Source organism: Doryrhamphus excisus, linkage group LG8, assembly GCF_037039965.1.
Source record: "Doryrhamphus excisus strain RoL-2023G ecotype Guam linkage group LG8, RoL_Dexc_Guam_v1.1, whole genome shotgun sequence".
In the NCBI taxonomy this organism is placed as follows: Eukaryota; Metazoa; Chordata; class Actinopteri; order Syngnathiformes; family Syngnathidae; genus Doryrhamphus; species Doryrhamphus excisus.
The window spans coordinates 17,337,039-17,362,716 of NC_136364.1; the positions used below are offsets into that span (position 1 = coordinate 17,337,039).

The following is a 25,678-nucleotide window of genomic DNA, read 5'->3' on the forward strand; positions in this document are numbered from 1 at the left end:
TTACAAGAAAAAACTTGAAACAGTTAGAAAATTTAAAATAAGACAACAGCGGAAATGAAGAGAACAGCTGTAATTTTACAAGAATAAAGTAAAAATATTAAGAGAAATTGTATTATTTAAAAATAAAAAAAATTACAAAAACATAATATTGCATAATATTGTGAAAAAAATTTAACTTAATAAATAATTTATTTTAAGTCATAATATTTACAGAAACAAACAAATAAAGCTGTATTTCGTTATTAAAGTTGGGGGAAACTATTACGAGAAGAAATATTACGATGAGTTGTTTTTTTCCCCTATTTAACAACATTATATGCAAATGATATGCAAATTAGATGATGACTTGCAACTTCTAAGCACTTGTAGGACAGCCAATAGCTACTTATCTTACTGAAACATTGGCAACAGTGATGTAGTGTACTAATACAGTAAGTTATTATGTTATGTATTGTTTATACAATGTTCCTGTCAGCATTGATCAGTAATTGCTGAAACATTAAATACGACATCTTTTTTTTTCGTGCAAGTGTAAACATGCAGCATTATGTTCCAAATTGTCATTTTCTGAAGTATGTTCAAAATAAACTAAACCGTTACCATTTTCTTAGTTTCTATTTTTATGTGCTTACGTGACTGGTAATCATCTATAATGGATTTAAGTCACATGACTTACACCATATACACTACAGTAGATGGCTTCCAGCTCCATTGTCATCATATTCTAGTTGCACCACTGGAATAAATTCTATTACGCAAAAGATTTTCAAAAGCGGCTGTGTAATAATGTAGTTTACTGTATGTGTGTCTCAGTAGTAAATATGGGAAGGGGGGGTTTCTCTTCACACTTTCCACTTTGAGAGGATTTCCACAGCGTTTGAGGGAAAAAGCTCTCGTGGAATAGCCTCTCACATTCACGTGTATTTTCACTGGGATTCATTATTCATGAACTCACTGCTGACTTTTGCAGGCAAATCTCTCAGCCTCCCTCCTAAAACCAAGTTTCCCAATCTGGAGGATGTCTGTCTTTGAAGACATGATGGAGATGACGGGCATTTTTGAAAAATGGCCGGGATTTAATTAGTTAACATGTTTTTGATTTTGGATCATTATAGGTTACTGTGTGTTTACACCCATAGCAAAAGGTTTCACATCACATGCATGGCAGTACTTGTATGCAAGCCTTGAAATAAGCTAATCAAGGTCAAAGGTCAAGGACGGTGCCACTCAACACCCTACTTCTTTATTATGATAAAAATGGGTGGAATTCGACTTAACTTGCCTTTAAACTCCAACCCACACATTCCACTGCCAATGTGACGACACGACACAAAGTATACGTGTAATAGTTGTATAATACACTCATTAACAAGTCTTATTTCCTCTTAAATATGTTTGCGTGATAAATTATAGTCCTGTTATTGTCCCATTCGGTCTTTCCCTCCTTGGTCATCCACTTAACTTTAACAGAATCGTGGAATGTGGGCGGAATTCACGTATTTTAACACCGCGTCCCTCCTGACAGCAAACCGAGCAACAAAACAACCTGATTCTCTTCTAAACACCCCCAGCGTTGCGCAGCTTACCTGCTCCGTGTGGAAGAAGAAGAAGAAGAAGAAGAGGACACACAGTCCGTGGATGTGAATGGGTAGCTGCGTGGAGCTTTAGTGGCTCCAGGGCTTGATACAAAGCGACACATAGCAACACATTTTAATTCCCGGCGAGCTTCTTTCAAGTTCCCCCCACCGAAACACCATTCCGTCGGGGGTAGGATGACATTGGAAAGGGCGACACCGTGTGGTGAGAATGAGTAACATCGCGCAACAGGTGGACGGATGGAGGGACGAGGTCTGGTGCTGATTTCAAGGACCTCTGAAAGTCACAGTCACAGACATGTCACAGACAAATTGGTGGGTTACATACAGTAAAGGGACAAACTAGGGTAAAGATGTATAATAGTAAATTAAATAGAATGTTTAGCAGTAAGCTAATAAAACATTTTTCAGTCAGAAGTACACAATGTGTGATAAATATCGCCTTTATTGAACACTGAATAATGCCTGATTAAGTAATAACATGAATAGGAAGCGTACCTTTTCTTCATTATACTTAATAAACACATTATTTATCATATGGCCTATTGTTTGAGTTTTCCTTCATGTCTTCACAAGGGAGCAACTAAACGTATTGTGATGCTGCCTTCGGGGACCTCAGGATACCACTTAAAAACATGGGTTGTACATAATAAGGCCAGCAGGTGACGGTATTTAGCCGGACGATATTTTGTAGTAAAGCTTAAAATCTTATACAAACAGTTTCCGGTAAGTGACAGTTTTGCCTTCAAAATAAGAGATGTTACAACACTTTATTCCAACAAACTGTGAGGTTCATTACATATAATGATAAGCAGCATGTGTTTACGTAAACCAAAGTGGCGTAATTTCACTGCCTTTTTTTTTTTACAAAAGAATGATACAGTTATATGGCACGACATTGCGATTATTTTTGAACATTTGACAGGAAATTGCTGTAACACATTGGATTGACGCTTGGAGTTTGGACCGGGGTGATGGATCCCCACCATATTTGAGACTACATCAATTTCACTCATCCAAATTGGATAATATTAGCTACAAAAACGTGTGAGAATGTGGCACAGGTTCGTGCTTACATGCAAACATTCTGTGCCATGGTCGGGTCAGCAGGATTCTCTTCGTCGAACCGGTTTATGCAGATGCATCATTAGCTAGCATCCTGTGTTTGCAAACAATAAGCTAAAAAAAAAACGAGATCTAAACTCAAAACTTTTGAGAAGAGTTTTTGGGACAGTGGTTCGTTTTTTCTCCTTTTAGGGCTGGTAAAGCGCTGCTTCCATTTTGGAACATTCGCCTCCTTGCAATTTGCACACAGCGCGCATCTTAAGAACACATCTTGAGGACCGAAGACTTGACCTCATGGCCGCCGCACGTTTCCCCGGAAAAAGTGAGGGCGTGCCGGCCACCAACTGGAGCTCGCCAGCGGTGGACCGTCCTGTGTGCTTGAATGGGACGCCTTGGATCCTTTACCTGCTAGAGGAGTGTGTGGAGAACGTGTGGGAGTACAGCAGTGTGGTGATTGGGCTCTTCTCCATGTTGTGCTTTCTGCTATCCACTTTGCCGTGTGTATATATTTTTATCTATCTCTGTAATCATCTACTCATGTCTGGCAATTATTATAATGGACAGTGCATGGCACATACACCGACACCTAGTAGTGGTGTTCAAGCACTTGACGTCATTCTGCCCTACATGAGAAACCAGATAAGACCAAATTAATCATTTAACTTTGAGGAATATCTCTTCTATCTTCTAGTCAGGTCTACGAAGCCTATCGTAATGGTAAAGTGGATCAAGCCATGTCTTTTGGCTTCCTCTTCTTCCTCTTCAGTGGAGATCTCACCAACTTCGCAGGATGCTACTTCACCAGCCAGCTTCCCATTCAGGTAAAGTCATTCTAAACATTAATTCATTCATTTTCTGGGGTGCTGGAGCCTATCCCCTATCCCAGCTGTCTTCGGGCGATAGGCGGGGTACACCGTGGACTGGTCGCCAGCCAATCACAGGGCACATATAGACAAACAACCATTCACACTCACATTCATACCTATGGACAATTTGGAGTGGCCAATTAACCTAGCATGTTTTTGGAATGTGGGAGGAAACCGGAGTACCCGGAGAAAACCCACGCATGCACGGGGAGAACATGCAAACTCCACACAGAGATGGCCAAGGGTGGAATTGAACCCTGGTCTCCTCGCTGTGAGGTCTGCGCGCTAATTCACTCACAGTCTGGGGCCTGTTGGTGAGAAGGTCACATGTAAGAGAATAGAGGCCGACAGTGTATATATTACGCGCTAACGATGGATCTGCGTGATCGATCGATAGCGCTGCACCCGAGCTAGATCCATCGTTGGCGCAGAAATCGATCGATTTGAGGCTCACGATGGATATAACTGCCTTGCGTTGGAGACCGATGCTTTGACACTGCGCTGACGATATAATGACAATCGTTGATCTGCTAATTGCATACAATGACAGGGTTAGGTTTAGGGTTAGGGTTGGGGTTAGGGTTCACACTCCCCCCCCGCCAAGAACGGTAACAAAGTGAACTGCTTGACAATTAATCAAAGATTTGAAATTTGCATGCATCGACTTCTTGTTGATTCTTGTAAGTAACAACGCTCAGCGCTGCCATCTGTTGGCATCTAAACAAACTACACACATCCATCCCGGGCGCAGTAATATACCATCGATCGTGAGCGCAGAAATCGATCGATTTGTGCGCTAACGATGGATCCATCTCGGGCGCAGCGCTATCGTTAGCGCGTTACATATCACTATGGTACTCATACTGTTCTCACGAGGGTCGCTGGGGTGTGCTGGAGCCTGTTCCGGCTGACTTTGGGTGACAATCAGGGTATAACCTGGACTGGGTACAACTCAAAACAACATCAGATTATGAGCTGTACCTGTCCCTCTCTATGCCTTTTGAAGCTTATTGTCAGAAATATTAACACAAGTAACTGCAAGTCATGGCGTTGTATGTGTGATGTGTTTTCCTCGCAGATGATCACAGTGATATTCTACATCTTTACAGACGTGGTTCTCATCTCACAGTTTATTTACTATAAGATAAAGAACAACTCCAGCACAAGTAAGTGCAATGATATTTAAGATTCTAGGCCTGAGTTGCACTGAATCTTTCTACTCTTTAATCAATGCTTTGTGTATCTGTGTTCTAGAGAGCCCTGTGTTGAAGTGGCTGTGCTTTCTGTGGTGTGGCGCCGCAACAATATTCCTTATAGTTTCACCCAGTCTCATCTTAGACAATAGCACAGCTTCAGTATGTATCTCTTGTAGGTAAAAGTATCCACATGTAGTACTTTTTAACTTCAGTATTCCACTAATGTGTTCATCATCATCAATGTTGTATACATACATTGTCTTAAATGCCCATTTATTCCCCCAAAGTAATAATTTTCATAGCATATGGATGGATGATAGTACTCTTGTGTATATATTTTCTTCAGGGGACAACTACTTCTAAATCATTAGAAGTTTCTGGCTATGTATGTGGATACCTGGCATCAGTTTTCTACCTTGCATCCCGCTTTCCACAGCTCTACAAAAATGTAAGTGATGCTTTCCTGCCATTATTAATAATCCCAAGTAATAATAATAAATGCATATAATTAGTAAAAATATGTATATTTCAATAAATTCATCAACACTCCAACTTTGCCTAAATTAAAAATTTCAAGCATAAAATGGCAATCCACTAAAGTACATATACAGTATAAGGCATTCAGAAGATGCATTCAAAGACTTGATGCTATGTAGTATTCTACACTGGCCACAAGTTGTCTGTTCTGTTCTAGTTTCAGAGGCAGTCCACCGAGGGCACCTCCTACCTACTGTTTGCTCTGGCGATGATGGGCAATGGGACATACGGTTTGAGTGTCATTGTAGTACTACCATCACTAAAGGACTCCAGACACAACTTCATCATCAAGCATCTGGCCTGGCTCATTGGGAGTCTGGGAGTCCTCGTTTTGGACTTCCTTGTATCCTTGAAATTGAAAATGGAGTTATACGTTAGGGCGATAATTCAGCTCCCATTCCATTCACAAGACAGTGAATGTGTTGTTGATTTACCACTAATTTGGACACGGTCCCTAAAATACTTTTTTTTCTACTAATAGGATAATTCATTAATTTTTTAGCGCTTACCTCACAAGGGTCGTGGGCATGCTGGAGCCTATCCCAGCTGTCTGAGAGGTGGGGTACACCCTGGACTAGTCGCCAGCCAATCACAGGGCACATATAAACAAACAACCATTCACACTCACATTCATACCTATGGACAATTTGGAGTCGCCAATTAACCTAGCATGTTTTTGGAATGTGGGAGGAAACCGGAGTACCCGGAGAAAACCCACGCATGCACGGGGAGAACATGCAAACTGAAATGAAACTATTATGTTAAACGACAACAAAAATGTGATCATAAGTCAAAGAAATCAAGCCACTGAATGAGTTGTCAGTTTTTATATTCCCTTTGAACCTTGACCTTGATGACCAGGTGACGATCCAGTTCATTATGTATAAGAAAAACAACTCTGACAAACAACACGCAGTACTTGCTGCATTAGAAGTCGAACCTCTACTGTGTGAAGAAGAGGAGCTATCAGCAGTTTAAGAAACCTGAGACTCGCCACCATCTTTCAGCACTTTACTCAACATAACAACTACACACTATTAAATTATGCTTTTTTCCACTTTTCTGACCTATAATTGTTGTTAGAATGTTGTATTCTTGTAATAAGTTTGGGATGACTCTGAACGCTTGGTTTCAGAGAGTTTTTTTCTAATACCAAGTTTTATGATGTCAATGCAATCCGGACTTCCTTATATGGGCGTGCTCAGATATGCTTTAGGCCTGCCCTCCCCCAGCTCTGCTTTGCTCTGTTTATGGTGTTAGCAATGGTGAGGCAAGCGTCAGGCAGAAGTGGTTGGAGTTGGTGGTTCGTGGCCAGCAAGAGGGAAATATTTTTGTTTGTCAATGGCATTTCACATGGAACAGTTTTGTGAATTCCGGCCAATATGAAGCTGGACTATATGCCAAACTGTTGCTGAAGCCCAACACCTTTCCAGAAACAAAAGCAGTTGTCTGTAGCTGTGCAATAAATTGCTTTCTCAAAAATGTGTTTCACTCATATTTCTTCTTTTTGCAATTTGAAGCTCTACTTAGAACCTACAAATGTAAAAAGTAAATTTGTGGTTTTAAAATTTTGTTTTTAGGAGTGTATTTTCAGTTCCAGCAAAAGAAAGTGCATTTGACTTTGGTATGACAAATCATACCTGAATATCTGTAATGCAATATTCTATCCCGTTATGGTCATAGAGTGCTATCAAATACGGTACACAGCCCGTTTGGATATTAAGTATTGATGCAAATATTTGTTTTACTTTTTGCGAAGGAAAGTTTTTTTCTGCCTTCTTAACAGGTCTTTACTGTGAAGCATCCATTGTTGTCTTTCGCAAAAGTGTACCTTTATATGTATATATGAATTTTATAAAATATGGGTAATACATTTTGACTTGGTTTACATGCACACTGACAATATTGTTAATATTGTAAAAAACTAATAAGATTTGAAAATTACTAAATGTTCTTAGTGTCAGCATAACACTGTAAAATTGACAACTGAGTCGTATAGTAATATTACCTCACAGTACTGTACTAGAATCATGTTTATCATGTGCTCATGGTGCCTTAAGCTATTTAAGTGATTTGATTGACTTTATAATAAAGAGAGTTGAGACATTTTGAGTGCAACTTTGATAATATAGTTATTTGCCGTACAGCTAATACTGCTGAATTCAGAACATACTCAACCCGACCATGAGTCGCTGTTTGATAGACGTCTCAGGCTACCAATAGGTGAAAGGTATACTAATACGAGCGAGGTTTTAAAAAAAAAAACCTAATGGTCATGTGGGCGGAACTTCCTGTAGAGTTGCGGTTGGATGGCAGGCATCTACCGGGATGACACGTAACTGAAGTTAAAGGTGCCATGCAGGCCTCGTTGGCGACGTAAAACTTTACTTTTTCAGCAAAACTTATGTTAGTTGTGTTAGGGAAGCAACCATCTCCAAGGAAAAAAAGGAGTGAGTCGTTTTTCATTAACCGTGACTCGTCAAGTCAAAATTCTGAGCGGCCACTTTGGTGCACACGGAGGAAAGCTACGAATGACGGTTGTCGTCTGAAAGTAATGTTAACGCCAGTCCATGTCTCGCTTTTAACTTATTTGCTCTGCGTGGAAAATGTTCCCGAACTGAGGGGCGAGGTGGAAAGTTGAGTCGGGAAGTAGCAGACACGGGGCTTACTCGCACAGGAGGCGGGGAGGGGCGCGGGTCCAACATGGGGAACGGGGTTTGTTCGCGAAGGCAGCGGAGGATCTTCCAATGTCTCCTGCTGGTGACGGTGGTCTGCGGGCTGATGTACGGTGGTATGATATCCTACGAGATGCACAAGCAGTTGAAGAGGACAGAGGCCATGGCGCTCAAGTACCAGCAGCACCAAGAGTCACTGTCGGCGCAACTCCAAGGTAAACAACGACCTCGTTGCGCCAAACTCTGTTAAACAGTGTCTTTTTTGTTCGATTGTTGTGTTATTATGGCCGACAACTTAACATATTTTGAAGCTTCTGCTATTTGACCAACTTTTTTTTGTTTTCCATTTTCATCAGCTACACTAAAAACTACACAGTGAACAGCAAATATACATAAACCTCAGGAAAATCAATTGGAATTTCAACTCTGTTGTACTATTCCTCTCCTCCCTCAAAACACCTTTTCCTACACCTTAGCCCTAAGGTGCTGTTTAATCTTGTGACAAGCCAGGTTAGGTTTTAGCAAGGAGCTCAACTGAGTTAAGTGGATTGAGGGCATGTCTGGGTCTTGTATTAGACCCTTAGATGTAGTGAGGTTTATTGCGTTTAATCAAGGACACTACAGTCAAAAACATTGGGAGTGACAAAAAATGTGTGCTATAATAACACCCTGGGATTGGGTGGCGACAAGGGCGGGGGTTAAATCTTTGCTTATTTATTTAAAAAAATATATAAAAAAAATAATTTGGCGTGCCTGTATTAGAAATACACTGTAATACTTTGAACTGTGATTTACTTGGAATGGAATGGAATGGCCTTTATTGTCATTATACAAGATGTACAACAAGATTGGAGAGCTTCTTCTAGTCAAGTTAAAAAGTAAAGTTAAAAAAAAGACAGTTAAACAAGATATCCAAAATATACACACACAGGAGCAGACATATTGCAGATATATTAATTTTAGTGCAATGATGAATAGGTCTTAGTGCGAATAATGACTGGTGTATACAGATGAGTAAAAGTCACATATGAATGTATTGTATTTAGTGTATTGAGTTGTTAAATAAATAAATATGTTTGAGGTAGAAACAGAGGCAGTGATGGAAATATTGCACATTTGCATTACGCTAATGACCAGACTCAGACTTGTATGTCTGAGTTCAGGGTGGTAATGGTTTTTGGGAAGAAGCTGTTTCTCAGTCTGTTTGACTACTTGGCATTGTTGCATCAGTGTATTTAACTACTTATACCACAATGACACAGTAGTTAATTCCTATTGTGCTTAGGTTAAACACTATAGCAAGACTGTGGCCGCTTCCACTCAATTGATTTTGTGTTTGTGTCAACTATGGAGAACTTTAGATTCCACTGTGTTGACACGAGGGATCGACCGATATGTTTTTTTGGGGGCCGATACCGATTTTTTTCCATCAGCCTTCGCCGATGGCCGATTTTGCTTGGGCCGATATTTGTGGCCAATACTGCTTTTGCTCCCTCAATTTACATGAAAAAATGACAATGATCACAAATATTACCGGTCTCAAGTTTAAACAAATATTTATTGAAATGTAAACACTGAACATAGTCGGATTCAGCTTTCTTAAACACACATTTAAAATTGAAATGTCATTATCAACTTTAAAAGGAATAAATATTCAACCTTGTGCAAAACATTTCTGTCATAGTTTAAGTTTATCTACGCACGTATCGGCCAATACCGATTCAAGTAAAGAATGCAAATATCGGCACGATATATATCGGCCGGCCTTTAATTGACACCAATGCAACAACCAGATGCCAATCGGAGAATCAAACCCAGGTCTTTCCGATCTCTTGACTGTGTGGCTCCTGCAGAAACTCAGCTGCAATTAAAATGTAGAAATGTCCGACAAGATATTTGATGTGGAAAACAGCAACTTTATGATCACTCAAACGAGAAATGGCACTTGGGTAGCAACCAATCCAGAGTCAGGGTCAGCTGTGGTAGGCTCCAGCATACACTTGGGACCCTAGTGAGGACAAGCAGCATAGAAAATGAATGGATGGAATAATTGTGCTGCATCATTTAAAAATATTCATTCATTCATTTTCTACCGCTTATCCTCACGAGGGTCGCGGGGGGTGCCGGAGCTTATCCCAGCTGTCTTTGGGGCTAGAGGCGGGGTACACCCTGGACTGGTCCATTTAAAAAATATTCCATTTATAAATAAGGAATCCTACTTTACGGGAAGTCACTTATGATCGTGTCTGGAACCAATTAACCATGATCAATGAGAGATTACTGTAATGTACAATAATGTACTGTAATGTACTGTCGGCCTGTTGCATCATCGATGTATATCACAATGTTTTAACTTGCTGCAGCGTTTGGATACGCTGTAATAATAGTTTAAATTAACAGCTGCTCAACAGACCTTGCTATTCTGGCTTCACCAATTCTGAATCAAGTTTTTACTACACAAGGCACTGAATGTGTGTCAGGGTTCCGTTAATGGCAAGCAGTAAAACATGCACCCAAAATTATGCTTCCATCAACACAGATGTGTACATTATACACTTGCATTGCATAATGTCTTCTCAAGGGCAAACTCATGTTTGTCTCATTTTCTGTTTCAAGACAAAAGCTGATTGTACAAGGCAGTTTTGGTCCTGGCACTTTGCCACATTTTCTCCGAGACAGGAAAGCCTAATAGAATGTTATGCCCATTAGGCCAACTCCAGCGCTGGTAGCGTCGCTTTATCGATGGCAGAGTAAATGGGGCAGTGAGAGCTACAGGGCAGCTAATTCACTTATATTGACACACTTCCATCACAGAACACTAAACGACAGTAACAATAGAGATGTTGCCTAATTCTAATTTAGAAGATGTGAAAAGGTTTTATTGGCCTCACATTAAAGAAGATAAAAAATGCTTGATACCATAGCGTACCATACAGCTGCTTCTTGTTTCTTTTCACATAGATAGTGGCAATCGCTGCTATTTGAGCAAGGTCATGGGTGCAAATCTGCACATAAACCCTACACAGACAACCAGTGCTGGCCATTTCTCTGTGCGCTGTGATTGACGTTATTCAGGCCGTGTGCCACTAGTCCACTCAACAGATCCAATCATCCTCCTATCTAAACCAGCAGGGCAGCAAAGGTCAACGTCATGGAGCTCTGCTTTGTTTCACATAATGTTCATACACTTTTATATCATGGAAATTGGTAAAAAAAAATTGCTGATTCCCATTTTCATGTGTGTTTGGAAGCTCTAAGTAAGATAACCACAATGGGGAGAGCATGGAGTATCGTGTATATTTAATAATAATTATTAATTATTCCATGGGATAGCGCTGTGGTTAGCAGGTCTGTCTCACAGCCAGAAGTATGGAGTATCAACAAAACAAAAGAGTTAAAAAAAAACAACTTGTGCAAATGTGCAAAATCGCCTCTTTGTATAGCTCTGACACACCTTGCATACTCTGTGTGTTTGTAATGAAGCTCACTCTCTGAACCATGTTTTGGATTACTTCCTGTTCTGTCTCTTCAAGTCAGCATCTCAAATCTCATGTGTTTTCAAACATTCCGTTTATTTTAACCGTTTCACATTTGCAGTGGTGTATGAGCATCGCTCCAGGCTGGAGAAGTCTCTTCAAAAGGAGAAGTTGGAGCACAAAAAAGCCAAAGAAGGTAAAAAGAAAAGAAAAATGCTCATTCAGTCCTGTGTTACGTGTATAAATCGTGTCAATTCACAAATATTACCGGTATATAGTACATGTTTGACTAATGACAGCATAAGAATTCATAATGACAATGCACGAAGACTAGATCTACCCTTTTCCAAACAAGTTTGAAATATTTATTTAGATGACAAAAGCATTTCTCTCTTCCAGATTACCTGGTTTATAAACTTGAAGCACAACAATCACTGAACAAGGAAAAGGTACTTTACTTCCCTGTAATCATCTGTTTAAAAAAACACTATTAATTAGCGTATTTTCCGCACCATAAGGCGCACCGTATTATAAGGCACTATGAGCAAACTTTTCTTGTTCAACATAAACTCGCACTCTTAACACACTTGTACAAAAAGCACAATAGAATGATTCTTTCTACTGCCTCATACCATTCAGGTGGCAACACCCTCAACTTCAATAGCTCTGGGGTGAATTACTGTATATACAAAAAAAAAAAAGGCAAACGGAAGCAAAACCCTGTTGTTAACCCTCCTGGAATGATGGCTAGCTCCGAATTAATTTGCTTCACTTGGTTTTTCACACTAGCGGAGGAATGTAATATTGTGTAAAATTTAAGGCTTTTAAGTATGCCTTATAGTGCGGAAAATAATGTATCTTGTATTTAAAATGCTCTTTAAATTAAACATAGTCATTTGTTTTTGTTATACTTGTTTTGACATCATTTTATGTGTGTGCTCACACAGCAAGACTCCAGCAGCAGAATCAGCTCACTACAAGTTCAACATCAAATGTTAAAGGTTCACTTAAGATACATACCTAACTGTATAATGTAAAATAAGACACTGAGTGTTTTTTTTTACTTGTCTTTCCTGTCAATCAGAACCAGCATGATGACTTAAAAAAGCAGTATTACGAACTGCAGGAGCAGCATCAAATGCAGGGAAATGATCACAGTCGGCTGCTGGATGAGCACAGAGACCGCTACGATAAACTGCAGCACGTCAAAGAGGCGGAGGTGGCCCAGCTGAAAGGTTTTTATCCCATTTTACTTACTACTTTGTCTCCGTCTTCTGATGTACTTAAAAACTGCATGTCTGGTTTTGTTAGTAGACATTCTTAGTATGTACATATGTATGTTACCAAGCTGAATTGGAATGAAGTCCTGTTTGTTTGCAGTAGCTTCTTTAAAAGCTCGGGCGGATTCACCACAATACAGCACCGAGGCCATTGTATAAAGGGGCATATTGTTTGTGAATTCTGTATTTCATGTTTTGATTTGTGCTCCATTTTGATGCAGACAGCTTGTATAACCTGAGAGAGGAAAATAAACAGCTCAGGAAAGCCCACCATGACATTCACATGCAGCTGCAGGATGCACAGGTGAGTAAAGACTTGTGCCTTTATGACTCTCTTCTGTCTCTCGGGCGTTATCAGACTAGCGTCTCTGGTACACAGACTCTAAATGAGTGTCAGTTTGTCTTTTAAAACAAACAAGCAATACGGTTTGTTCAGAGCTACTTTTTTTCCCCCCTGCAGCGAACCTACAAGTGTCTCTCACACTTATGACATACGTATGTTTGCCCCGCTCTAATGTTGAGTATCTCAAATAATATTTGCTTCAACTTTTAGTTGTTTTATAACTCTTTATTTCAGACCTATATTTAATGACAAATGAGCACAAAATAGCACAAAGACAATGAGGACACTGTTTCAGTGGAGATGTGCTTGTAAATCAAGTACAATGTAAATGCTGACAGTCACATAAAACACAAATAGGTCACCTGCGTCATCATAAGTTTATACTGTTTTTTTACTGTCTGTACCTGTTTAAGCAGCTCAGATTTATATGAGAAAGATTTTTAATCTTTTTTTTATCTTTTTCGGTTTTATCAAAAAGAAAAACATTAGTGAAGAATACATTTACCATTACTCTAAGAGAGGCATCAAATTACACAATGAAAGGCAACCTTACCAGTGAATTTACCTGTTTTGTTTTATTATTATATTTTTTTAGTGCTGACAAACATCTGCTCCACATTTCTGCCCCGGCAGTTTACAGTAACGCCCAAATAAGGTAGACAGTAACGCAATAATGTGTGTGAAAATAAGGCGTTATTGGAGTATTTATTCATAATACAGTCAAAATGAGAGGAAATGTGAATGTTTACTTGCGCTCCCCTCCCCTAAATGTTCTGCTTGTCCTAAAATTAAGTTAATTTAGTAGCCAATATAATGTGTTGGCGCATTTGTGTGTTCAGGTAAGACATCAGGACCTGAAGACGGCACACGATCAGATTGCACTGACACTGGAAGACCACAAGAACGCACTAGCAGTAGCTCAGGTAGGCACTCAGCTGAATGCAGATCCTAAAGCAGGTTCTTCAGGCAGAAACTACACATACGTACATTCCTGATCAAAATTTTAAGACCAATTGAAAATTTCAGTCAAAAACAAAATTCCCCCAAAATTTAAGATCTTAAGGAGGCTTTGAGTAGAGCTTCACAAAGAGAGTGAGATAAAGAACAATTAGAGTAAGCCATTTATTGCAAACAACAAAGGTCCGCTGACCAAATGTTTAAGACCACAGCACAAAAAATGAGGAGTCTTGTTAATAATCTCAAAAAATGGTTTGGACATGCTTGACATGAGTGGGAATAATGGGAATGTTGCTTCAGGTGGTGAAGATGGCTTCAGGGAGGGCATCCACTATCTGGAACTGATTTTTATAGACTTTCCTTGCTATCCATCTCCAATCTCAGTTGCATTTATGTCAGGGGAACACACAGAATGGTCCAAAAGTGTGAAGGAAGAACTCCTTTGTCAGGCCAGTCATTACCACACAGACAAGGACATTCTAGGACAGTCATGAGGGATGCCTCCTGCAAAATCTTCTCATAGCCATTATATTTGATGTCCCTGCACAACCTGAAGCTCCATTGTTGCACTTAAGAAAAAAACACCCCAGATCTTGATGGACACCCCCTCCACTGGTCCGTGTGGAAAATATCTCAGTCGGGATCTCCTTGTCATGGCAGTAATGTTGGATGCCACCAGGATCGTCAAAGTTAAATTTTTTTCTCATCAGAGAACAAAACTTTATTCCACCTTTCAATGTGTTTGGTGATCTTTCAATTGTTCAGGTCTTACATTTTTGTTCAGGAATGTATAGTAAACAACACAAGGTATGTACCATGTACTGTATGTAGCAGTAGATGTGACACTTTTTGAAAGTGACTTACCCATGAAGAACGGGAACATATAGTATGTATGTATGCTGCTAATTTGTTTGACAGGCTTTCCATCTTCTCTTGTTAATGTGTTTTTAAAGCCTGGCCTCCATCATTGCTTCCGCTCGAATGTCTCTCCTGCACACTGATGGAGGCGGGGGGAGCATGGTTTATCTGGTTTGATACTGATACGAACTGTCAGTCATCCATTAAGAGAGAATGAATGGAGGAAGGGAGACAACGCAAGAGACTGCAGAACATATTTTTAATCAAACCTCCATAGAGAGCCAATGAGCCTGTAGTCCATCTCATCTTAAATGTACATCAAATCAACTTTGTAAATAAGAGTATTTATAAAGGAGTAAAACAGAAAATAAACACTTAACATTTACAATTATGCTCATAATATTTCAACTTTATTCTCATAATACTGCATCTTTTGTATACTGTATACTTCTTTCCCTGTATTGTCAAGGTAATATTTTTGTCCTTCTGTTAATGTAGGTGCAAGTGAATGAATATAAACAGCTGAAGGAGTCCCTGAATAAGGCAGCAGACACCAGACAGCCTCAGCCAAGTCTTGTGTTCCAGAAACCAGATCACAATCCCCAGCAGGCTGTCATGTTGGATACACCCGTCCTAAAAGATCACCATGACACAGAGTCTAGGGTAATATACTTTTTTTTTTTTTTTTACTTTAAGCTCACACAATGTAAATACAGCTCAGCTTGAACTTTTTTGTCGGACAGTTGGACCAGCAAGAAGAGGAGGCCCAAGCTCAGTCCGAGGTCCAGTCTCACCCCACCATGTCCCAGCATAGCTTGGAGGAGGGAGAGGCAGAGAGAAGGCGGGAGCTGGCAGAGGAGGAGATGGCTCAAGCCGGCCAGCCTCAAAAATTAGAGGAGGAGGACCAGGACCAGCGGCCAGATGAGGAGGAGCAGGAAGACGATGAGGAAGGCGATCCAAAATTGGAACAGCCAGACGAGAACGCCTTACACAGCCATATACATCAACCACAAAAAGTGGGTGTCTCTATTTTTTTAATCTGTATTGCATAATTGTAAATCCTTAAATGAATTACACTTTTTACAAAACAAAGCCACCACACAAACAAATCAATTAGCTTTAATCTCAGAAGGAAATGAGACTTGTGATCTGTGATTAATAGCAATCTTCTTGCAACCTTCCACTTATTGTTACATTGTCATTTTAATCTTTCCCCAAAGATTAATTACATGCCTGCAACACAGATTAATAGTAGCTTCTGGTGTCTGTTCACCTCATATCTGGAATCTAAATATCACTCAAAAGGTGGCCGATCCACAACATGAGCCGCACATTCAGGAGGTGGGTGCTAAGTCTGCTTATGAGCAGCAGCAGGAGCAGCAACGCCTGGAGGCGCAGAGGGCCAAAGAGCGCCAGCTGATCCACATGCAACAGGACGCCCTGCAGGCCCAGAGAGAGAGGGTGCTGAGGGAGAGGGAGGTGAGGCTGAAGGACGAGCAGGAGCGGGAGAAGCAGCATCATCAGGAGGCGGACCGACGGGAGCAGCTGCTAAGACAGGAGCACCAAAGGTCAGATTAAATTACCGGGTGGTGGTTATTTATATTTAAATCGGGCTGTTAAAGAACAAACCTGAAATGAGTCTTAATGTGAGTCCAGACTCATTCACTGACCATCTGAGCAACCTGTGCTGTCATTATCAGGAAGAAGGCCGAGTATGAAAACCTGGACCATGACATAGTCCAAGGTGAAGAGGAGCACCCTGCTGACAATGAAGAAGGTGAGACATTGTGGTCTTGTCACACACTGATTTCCCTGTCACCGTGTCACAAGAGTTCATTTGCTTCATTCTGTGTTCACAGAGAAACACGCTCATCTGTTACACGAGGACAAAGTGAAGGTGCCTCAACATCAGCAGGTGACGTTGTCTGTTTGATAAACTATTGTGTTTGCAAGCTAGGTTGAACCTCAAGATTTGAGGGAGAGGATATTATCGGTTCTTTTATGACTCAAACAATAATAATCGGAAGTAAAATACAGTGCGGTGCTGTATTTGTGTTTGTATCAGTTATTTATTAGTTAACTTAGCAGGCTACTTGCTGATTCATTTGCAGTTGACATATGATGTTTACAATAAACTCAACATCTAAAGTCTAATATGCATTCTTCCTACTCTTCTCGTCCACGTCAGGTTGCCATCGACGGCAGGGAACTGGACCCCGAAGATGACCCCAACAACCAGGGAGAGGACGAGTTTGAGGAGGCCGAGGACGAGCAGTCCCATCACCGGGATAATGAAGTGGATGAGGTTGTGGAGGATGAAGTGGAAGAGGAGGAGCCGGCAGCACGGGGCCAGCACAAAGACTCACACGCAGGCATCCAGCATCCTGCTATGGAGGACGAGCTGGTGGTGAGTGGGAGGGCTTGGATATAACAATAAAAATAACAATGGATACTATTATGATGATGGTATTCTTCCAAAGGGCCAGTTGGAGCACCTTCTCACTTTCTTGTTCTTTGCTTAGATTGCTGGAAACCCAGATCAGCAGGAGGACAATCTGGATGAGCAGTACCAGGAGGAAGCAGATGAGGAGGTATGACACGTCTGTATTTGTTGCATGCCAAGTATAATTATCAAGAATCGGCATCATCCTTGTGGAACTCGTTCATTAATGGCGTCTGAAGCACTGGTTTATAGTCTAAACAACGTCATGGCATCAGCAATGCAAAGCTGAGCTAAAACAATCATTGCAACGGCATGGAAACAGATGTCCATTCATTGGAATGATCATGACAGTGTGTACATTTCCACGCCTGACAGTCTAATCAAAATTAATAATGCCACTTGTTATATTGCACTCAGGCTCAGGAGGACATAGCTGGTGGGGAGAAGAAAGAGAAACATGACCAAGGAGAGGAGGAAGGAGATGATACTTACAATGAGGAGGAGAACATGGAACAGGTGGGCTAAAATGTGGGTACTGTATCTTCTCATGGGACAGTAAACTTGAATATACAGTGTATAGCTTGGATAGCATTCATTCATTCATTTTCTGATGCTTATCCTCACAAGGGTCGCGGGGGGTGCTGGAGCCAGCTGTTTTCGGGCAAGAGGCGGGGTACAACCTAGACTGGTTGCCAGCCAATCACAGGGCACATATAGACAAACAACCATTCACACTCACATTCATACCTATGGACAATTTGGAGTCGCCAATTAACCTAGCATGTTTTTGGAATGTGGGAGGAAACCGGAGAAAACCCACGCATGCAAACTCCACATAGAGATGGCCGAGGGTGGGATTGAACTCGGGTCTCCTAGCTGTGAGGTCTGTGCGCTAACCACTCGACCGCTGTGCAGCCGCTTGGATAGCAGTATAGCTTAATTCCACTGAAAATTAATTAATTCCACTGCCTACAATTAGAACAATGAGTGTCCTGCCAAATTATAAATCAGCTACAGATATTGCTGTTTTTCTAACGGTGATGATGCATTTGTATGCAGGGACCACACAGAGAAGAGACCCACGGCAAAGACGCAGAGAACATCGAGGAGGAGAATTACGAGGAGGAGGAAGGAGACGAGGGAACCGATCGACGAGCCGAGATGTAAGACGACAAGCAGCTGCTCACCGAGCGTCTTCCTCCTCGTTTCCAAAAAGGAAGACCACAGCCGTCCTGTCAAGACTCCAAGAAGGTCAGTTGGAGATGTGACAAGGCTGATGATGGAACCGATCCGCTTGACACTGTGCAATGGGACAGAATTTAAAGTGCGGAGATGATTTCGTAAAATGCACATTGTTTTCATTTGTGGCTTCAGTGTCTACATCCTGATGGCCCTTTAAATCCCACACATACAGAGAATGTAATTTTACGATAAATTAATGTTATCCTGATGTTAAAAAGACAGAATGGACAGTCAACATGTCTTCATTTATTTATTGTTCATTGATTGTGAAGCCTCTGACAATCAAAAAAAAATGCAACTTTTACCCCTTTTTGTTTACCAGTTTCATGACACTGAGATAAGAGCTGCATTCTGCACTAACCGGTCCAAAAAGCTATTTCCGTGTCATGTCAGCATGTGCCTTTCCATTCCCACATTCCCAGAGTTCTTAGGAGAGAAGTTGTACAGGTTGTAGACCAGCCAATGTTTTCCTGCCTTACTGTAAAATACATTGTTTGCTATATTACAAGTTTACTGATGATCCATTCACAAGCCTCATGCAATGTTCTGCCAGTCTGCTATACAATGTACAGTAAAATACATGTTGCTCATTTGTATATTTTTAAACTTGTATTATTTGAATCAAAAGTGGGATTTTAATGAATGCTACAATTGTGTGGAATAAAGAAGATTTCAATTATGTTTTCCATGGCCAGCTATTATTGGATAAATGTAGTTGAATTATTGTATTCACTTATCTGTTGGTCATAAGAAAAACATTTACCCTAAATTGTCAATTTGACAGTCATTTTTATATAACATTGTCTTGAGAGCAGACTGTAAAACAGCTTCAGATGATTACATTTCCAAATGAATCCCCGGAGATCACAAGCGTCTCCTTGACCTGTATCTTGTCTGCTGCTGCAGCTCATTTACTCGCCTCTCTGCCGACACGTGCAGCGAGATAAGCCTTGTACACTTTTACATTCATGCCAATGAGGCATTTAAGTGGCAGTTTGTGCCTGTTTTAAGTGCTTGTTAGTGAGATGGGGCCCTGCTTTCTGCTTGATCTGATAATAAAAAGCAGGCACACGTGACTACTTATTTAGGGTTTGGGACTTAACCAATAAAACATGTTTTTCTTTGCAGGTGCAGCTTAAAAGTGACTGCATTAATTCCAGCACAGAGAAGGCACACACATTTGTATTTAGATCATGTTTTTTTTCTTCAAATCGATCTCTAATTTATTTGCAAAAGTCAATCAACTTAGAAACAAACCATATTTGGGAGGCATTTATTTTTAAATCTCAGCAAACTGACGTTCCATACAAAATGTGATGATGCTTTTTTTGTTTTTACTAGTTTATTAATATTACCACTAACTTGTAAAATAAAATCCGGGAAAAAAAGTATTCATAGTGCTTCAGTTTTTTCCACATTTTATGTGACAGTCTTATTCCAAAATAAAAAAAAAATTCTTAAAATTCTACAAACAGCACCCCATAAACATGATTTTTTAAAAAATATGTTATCAAAAGTATTAAATATAAAAAACTAACGTGCATAAGTATTCACTTTTCTACAGATGTTCTACATTTTCTACAATATGTTATCAAAAGTATTAAATATAAAAAACTAATGTGCATAACTTTTCTACATTTGCAAACATTTCACAAAAACATTGTGTGCCTTTTTCAGATTAAATGTATGTAAAATAATATATTTTTTTTAAAAAAGCAGTATTGCGATCGGCCTTATCTTCATACTCAATATTTTCCTTCAATGATTCCATTCCTGTCATTGTCACAATGGAACTAAAATATTTAAGAAAGACATGGCAATGGATTCTCTATCCTCCAACTAACTCTTTCATTAACGTACCTTGGGGTCAGGTCTGTTTTTTTTTGGCATTTGTATGGCACGTTTAAAAAAAAAAAAAAAAAATTAAAAAAAAGCAGTAAAAAGTTTCTCTTCAGTCCAGTTTTGAAGACAACTTATATCCGTTTGTGGAAAATGTTATAAGATGTTGCACATTCTGGTGATTTGTGGGGCGTGTAATCCAGTGTGGATGTTGTCTTCTGGCAGTTTAGGGACTCCATCCAGGACCTCAAGGTTTGGCAAACAGGAGAAAACACTGCAGGGGAGGAAGTGAGAATGAATGTATTGTTGCACCGGCATCTGTAAAGCTGAGCAAGTTACACATGGAGGGGGGTGTCACTAATAGGACACTTTACTTGAGCTAGCACTTTACCGTGCACGGTAGTCTTGAGTAAAGGTGACAGGATTGCGAGTCAGGTTTAAGGATCGTAGAGGACTGTTCCTCAGAGTGTCCAGTCCCCCCAGGGAGCTGATGGCATTCTCGGACAAGCAAAGTTGTTCCACAGCTGGCAGTTTTGGCAACTGGCGTAAACACACCAGGTGATTACAGTGCAGATTTAGAATCCTGCACCTGATAAAAACCACATCATGGCGTCAGTGCGCAGGAGGCTTTTATTGTGGAAGGATGTGCTGTTCTACATACCTTGGCAGACGGACAGAACTCAGGTTGCTGAGAGAGTTGTCAACCAGCTGCAGTTGCTCCACGCGGATCAACCTGCGGAGGATGCGGAGGAAGTTCTCTTGCTGGAAAGGATCCCCCAAATCCTGGTAGGATAGATTTAACTCCTGAGAGGAAGCAGCAGTTAGAAGTGGAAGACATCTCACTCTCGCTCTCTTTTTCACGTCATGTCAACAAACAAACTGACCAGACAGTTCTCCCAGTTCTCTTGTTTTCTCTCCTCCCAACTCTGTCCTTCCTCCTCTGTCCTCATCCTCCTCATTCTCCATCTCTCCACACCAGCTGCATCCCTATCTTTGTGAGAGATCTCCTCAGGACATGGCCCTTTGAATGACACCATTTTAAAAACATCAGCTAACGACAGTTGTAATAATTTCATTTTATGTAATAATTTAATAATTTTGTATTTCATAGCGAGACCTTCTCTGACCCTGGGACAGCTCAGCTGATCACCGGTGAGGTCGCACTGCGGCAGGCGATGCCATGATACAAACCGGAAGCGACTGGATGGAAGCTGGAAGGAAAGAATTCCCAAAAAAAGAAAATGAGTGGAAATGAACTTTCCACTAAATTGCATTTTTGCAGTATGGACAAAAAAAAAACAGCTAAAATCTTCTGTCATATACGTAGATGATCTTTGACTAGCAGGCGAAGTGCTTATGTTGTTGAGGATTTTTTTGACTTGTGTTTTTGTAGTAGATCCTTAAAAACAGGGCGGCATTGCGGTCGAGTGGTTAGTGCGCAGACCTCACATGGTTCAATTCCAACCTCGTCCATCTCTGTGTGGAGTTTGCATGTTCTCCCCATGCATGCATGGGTTTTCTCCGGGTACTCCGGTTTCCTCCCACATTCCAAAAACATGCTAGGTTAATTGTCCATAGGTATGGAAAATTGTCCATATTCCAAATTGTCCATAGGTATGAATGTGAGTGTGAATGGTTGTTTGTCTATATGTGCCCTGTGATTGGCTGGCCACCAGTCCAGGGTGTAAGACAGCTGGGATAGGCCCCAGCACCCCCGCGACCCTCGTGAGGAAAAACGATAGAAAATGAATGAATGAATCCTTAAAAACAACAAAGGAAAGCATCTCTGTTGTGTAGAAGATCTTTGACTTTTCCCGTAGCTCTTTAAAATCAGAAAAGCAATCCTGAAATAAATAGAGGATCTTTAAAAAAGAGCATGGCGGTCTAGTTATGTTGAAGATCGTTGACTTGCTGTGATGCTCTGATCGATGGGCAAAAATCATCCCAATGTGATCGGCATAAACCGGACGCAAAATAGCATTGCAAGGTGTATCTATCACTTACAGGTGTGGATCCAAGTCCAGAATCAGAACTGTGGTGCACAGATGCAGGTAAGTGTGCCACACCGAGTTCAGAATAGCGGGACGAGTGAGATTTAGGAAGGCTGCCACTCAATGTGTTCACATCTGAAGAACTGAGAAGGAAAGTGAGGAAGAAGAAGAAGAAGAACACTTTGTTAGTACGGGAAGTTCAGTGTGTGCGGACTGAGAACCCGACCCCCGGCTGAGTCCTTGTGTTACAGGCAGGGACACCTGAGCAGGTCTACCACTGCTTTATAATGTGTGCTGTTCTATTATTGATACCGTCTCTTTAAATGCAGAGTTCCAAATGAACCGGTATGAACTTTAGTTATGTGCCGAGGGGTCAAGGATGAGTCATGATGATATTTATTTTCTACGTTTACTCATATCTTTACACACACTGGCCACAACATTAGGTACACCTGCTATCAAAGTGTTGTCCTGCTAATGTAGCACAATAACAGCTCTCAGTATGATGGATATTTCTATATTAACACATGCAATAATACATATCAAAGCAGCACGGTAATAATAATAACTTTCCATACAATATACATACAGACAGTAGTGATAAACGATTCATTTTTATAATTGATGCATACTTAAATAGGTTGAAATAGATCTCACCTTTCTGACATGTCCCGATCTTGTGCAGGTAAACGCTGTCGTTCTTTAACAACACATAGCTAGCGCTTCTTTCGGGCTGCGTGAATCTGCAGCTTTGACCCATGGAGGCAGACGCTCTTTGTTCCGAGTCCTGCCGCTCTTAGGCTGCTTCAAGTCAGGTGAGACGCTCCCATAGTGCTACAGGAATGTCACTCCTGTGCGTTGCCTAGCGACAGTGTGCAAGTGAGGAAGGTGGATATGAGGGATATATATATATATATATATATATGGATTGGGAGTTAGGATGAAAAATTAATTCATGTAGCAATTTAATACTGAATGAAGCAGATGAGAGGGATTTATTATTATTTTTTTTTTTACATGTTTTAATGAGCTGCCTTTGCTTGTTACGTAATAACCTGGCTGCTGCTGCTAGTATCAAGTTACTGCTCTAAATTTGTCCACTGTGTTTGTCTAACATTCTTGTGCTTTCATGCTTTCATTTCATTGAACTTGGAAATTGAACAATTCAACCCAAAACAATACATGGAGCTAATTGCAAGGCTATTTTTTTTATTATTAATATCATTATTATTAATATTAATTATGGGCTGCATGGTGTGTGAGTGGTTAGCACGCAGACCTCACTGCTAGGAGACCAGGGTTCAATCCCATTCTTGGCCATGTCTGTGTGGAGTTTTCTCCGGGGACTCCGGACTCCGGTTTCCTCCCACATTCCAAAAACATTCCAAATTGTCCATAGGTATGAATGCGAGTGTGAATGGTTGTTTGTCTATATGTGCCCTGTGACTGGATGGCAACCAGTCCAGGGTGTACATTGACTCTCGCCCGAAGACAGCTGGGATAGGCTCCAGCACCCCCACAACCCTCGTGAGGATAAGCGGTAGAAAATGAATTATTATTATTATTTATTTTATTTTTTAGACTTAGACACTCAATGTGACAGTGTGTTCAAACTTGTGACTTTTGAAAAAAGTCTTTCAAAAAATGCTGGATTTTCCTCTCTATGGAAAGACAGCAGTGACAAGCCCCCTCCAGAATTTATTGCACGATGAACAAGAACAACGATGTCACACTTACATTAAAGATATCACACAGGCTGTATCAAGAAGGTCAAGGTGTATAGTAAATGTTTCTGCAAACATTATTCTATTGTTGACATGTGAGCAAATATAAAATGACAGGCGCCATGATCCAACTGTCTGTGTTAGTAGGCGGGGCTTGTTCAATTAACAATGGCGGGTGCTGGCTGTGACAACCAGACACACCGAGTCCTAAGTGGTCGCTGGTGCCTCACCTTGCAGTCCAGTAGCAGACTTAGGCTCCGGTTCATCTGTACTCCTCGCTCGCAAGCGTCTCCACATCTGGGAAAAGTTGTCGTCCATGACCTCCTAACCGGAAAACTTTTTTAATAGTTATCCTTTTTTTCCTGGTGAGCAGCTAGCTACTGCTTCCGGTGCGGGACCCGGAGTTCCATCCATTTTTTTTCACCCTCTGCTTTAACTTGTCACATTAAAGAGTGTAAAACCGAAAAAGAGAAGTCTGAGGCGGAGTGTCGAAGGTAGGAGCAAAGTTTATTTTCTTGTTCAACATAACTCACACTCGTAACTGTAGCGAAAGAAGACCCCCACCCCCGATAACCGCAATAAATACAGTATGGTTCTTCCCACTGTCATTCATTCGGGTGGCAACAACCCTCAACTTTAATAGTTCCCCCTAGCTTAGCACTACAACTGACGGCTGCTTTATCTTGGGTTTCTCACCAGCATTTGATCAGAAAATTTACAATTGCAGCATTTACTTACAACAAATTTTAAATTATTTATTTTATTTTACCATTATTATTTTTTTTATTTCACCAGATTTACTGAACACATCCAAAAAATTTTGTTGTACTTGGACAATGATCTAAATGTACAGTGACAATGTCTCTGTTGTATTAAATACTGCAATAGAAAAGCCATAAAAAATACACTTAAGCTTAGGAACATTTCTATTTTTATTGAGTATAAGAGTGAATACAGCTGGTGTTATTGTTTCTTCCTCTATGTACTGTACATCCTTAAAATGGTGCAGTGGACCTTTTTCAGTGCGCCTGGAAGCCCTGCTTGGTCTCTATGGCAACCCGCCTTAGTTCTGCAGTCTCCTCAGCTCACCTGTCAGACACCCAGCTCCAGGCTTCCTCAACCGCATTTGATATAAGGCATTTTAGTTTATCGGCAGTTTAATTGTGTGCCTAACGTGTATAAAAAATGACTAGAATGCGGTCTGCTGTTTTGTAGTATTACTAAGAGCCGTTGTATGAGGACGCTATGTTTGCTCCACAATAAATACTCAGCATATATGGTACACATGTTAAATATAATTGAAATAAAGCTGCAAGTAGTGGGTGTTAATGTTTCAAATGGTGTATTGTGTATAAAGCTGCTTAACTCAGAAGCGCTTCCGCATGAATATCATGTGTACTTATAGAATATTACTTTACCATGGAATATTTACAACTTACAACTCCTGCATTTCTGCATCCATATAGATTCCAGTATCAAAACACCTTGCAATATGTACAGTATATATGCCTTTTCTCAACACACTTTCTCATTCTGCATAATAATTGGTTGATATCTTTATAAAATATATCTGAAGGTGACGATAGAAGTA

At 40.5% G+C, this 25,678-nt stretch overlaps 4 protein-coding genes across 5 annotated transcripts in view; 2 read left to right on the top strand and 2 right to left on the bottom strand.

The window, feature by feature from the left end:
• veph1 (ventricular zone expressed PH domain-containing 1) overlaps window positions 1-1,746 on the bottom strand; it is a 55,769-nt gene extending 54,023 nt beyond the window's left edge. The window contains exon 1 of the mRNA XM_058080026.2: window positions 1,587-1,746. The gene's annotated coding sequence lies outside the window, so the exon portion shown is untranslated. The remainder of the gene's footprint in view (window positions 1-1,586) is intronic.
• Window positions 1,747-2,548: 802 nt separating this feature from the next.
• LOC131134643 (lysosomal amino acid transporter 1 homolog) lies at window positions 2,549-6,295 on the top strand. The gene is made up of 7 exons (XM_078792927.1): window positions 2,549-3,157; window positions 3,352-3,481; window positions 4,605-4,692; window positions 4,781-4,881; window positions 5,069-5,170; window positions 5,417-5,602; window positions 6,121-6,295. Exons 1-7 carry the CDS (start codon window positions 2,955-2,957, stop codon window positions 6,235-6,237), a joined length of 927 nt encoding a protein of 308 aa, XP_078649053.1. The 5' UTR covers window positions 2,549-2,954; the 3' UTR covers window positions 6,238-6,295.
• Window positions 6,296-7,549: 1,254 nt separating this feature from the next.
• On the top strand, window positions 7,550-19,057 carry golim4a (golgi integral membrane protein 4a). 2 transcript variants are annotated; one of them, XM_058079521.2, is made up of 16 exons: window positions 7,550-8,149; window positions 11,532-11,606; window positions 11,810-11,859; window positions 12,358-12,411; window positions 12,495-12,645; window positions 12,912-12,994; window positions 13,873-13,956; window positions 15,347-15,511; window positions 15,592-15,864; window positions 16,154-16,416; window positions 16,549-16,625; window positions 16,708-16,763; window positions 17,037-17,255; window positions 17,371-17,439; window positions 17,709-17,819; window positions 18,351-19,057. In XM_058079521.2, exons 1-15 carry the CDS (start codon window positions 7,963-7,965, stop codon window positions 17,814-17,816), a joined length of 1,914 nt encoding a protein of 637 aa, XP_057935504.2. In that variant the 5' UTR covers window positions 7,550-7,962; the 3' UTR covers window positions 17,817-17,819; window positions 18,351-19,057. The 2 variants fall into 2 exon arrangements, with proteins under 2 accessions (XP_057935504.2, XP_057935503.2); XM_058079520.2 differs by having other exon boundaries at window positions 17,709-17,807.
• A 958-nt stretch (window positions 19,058-20,015) lies between these two features.
• LOC131134358 (uncharacterized) lies at window positions 20,016-24,857 on the bottom strand. The gene is made up of 8 exons (XM_058079536.2): window positions 24,318-24,857; window positions 23,021-23,225; window positions 22,377-22,506; window positions 21,490-21,583; window positions 21,257-21,393; window positions 21,034-21,176; window positions 20,764-20,961; window positions 20,016-20,646 (listed from the first exon to the last, which is right to left on the bottom strand). Exons 2-8 carry the CDS (start codon window positions 23,029-23,031, stop codon window positions 20,529-20,531), a joined length of 831 nt encoding a protein of 276 aa, XP_057935519.2. The 5' UTR covers window positions 23,032-23,225; window positions 24,318-24,857; the 3' UTR covers window positions 20,016-20,528.
• Between the last annotated feature and the right edge of the window lie 821 nt (window positions 24,858-25,678).

Excerpts from the sequence above, each read along its gene's own strand:
- LOC131134358 (XM_058079536.2), bottom strand. Across the intron at positions 20,962-21,033 it reads AGTTCTGTCCGTCTGCCAAG|GTGCAGGATTCTAAATCTGC; the intron begins GTATGTAGAACA and ends GGTTTTTATCAG. Across the intron at positions 20,647-20,763 it reads ACTCAAGACTACCGTGCACG|TGTTTTCTCCTGTTTGCCAA; the intron begins GTAAAGTGCTAG and ends CCTCCCCTGCAG.
- golim4a (XM_058079520.2), top strand. The coding sequence starts at position 7,963 with ATGGGGAACGGGGTTTGTTCGCGAAGGCAGCGGAGGATCTTCCAATGT. Across the intron at positions 12,412-12,494 it reads TTCAACATCAAATGTTAAAG|AACCAGCATGATGACTTAAA; the intron begins GTTCACTTAAGA and ends CCTGTCAATCAG. Across the intron at positions 15,512-15,591 it reads ACCATGACACAGAGTCTAGG|TTGGACCAGCAAGAAGAGGA; the intron begins GTAATATACTTT and ends TTTGTCGGACAG.
- LOC131134643 (XM_078792927.1), top strand. The coding sequence starts at position 2,955 with ATGGCCGCCGCACGTTTCCCCGGAAAAAGTGAGGGCGTGCCGGCCACC. Across the intron at positions 4,882-5,068 it reads TAGACAATAGCACAGCTTCA|GGGACAACTACTTCTAAATC; the intron begins GTATGTATCTCT and ends TATTTTCTTCAG. Across the intron at positions 5,171-5,416 it reads TTCCACAGCTCTACAAAAAT|TTTCAGAGGCAGTCCACCGA; the intron begins GTAAGTGATGCT and ends GTTCTGTTCTAG.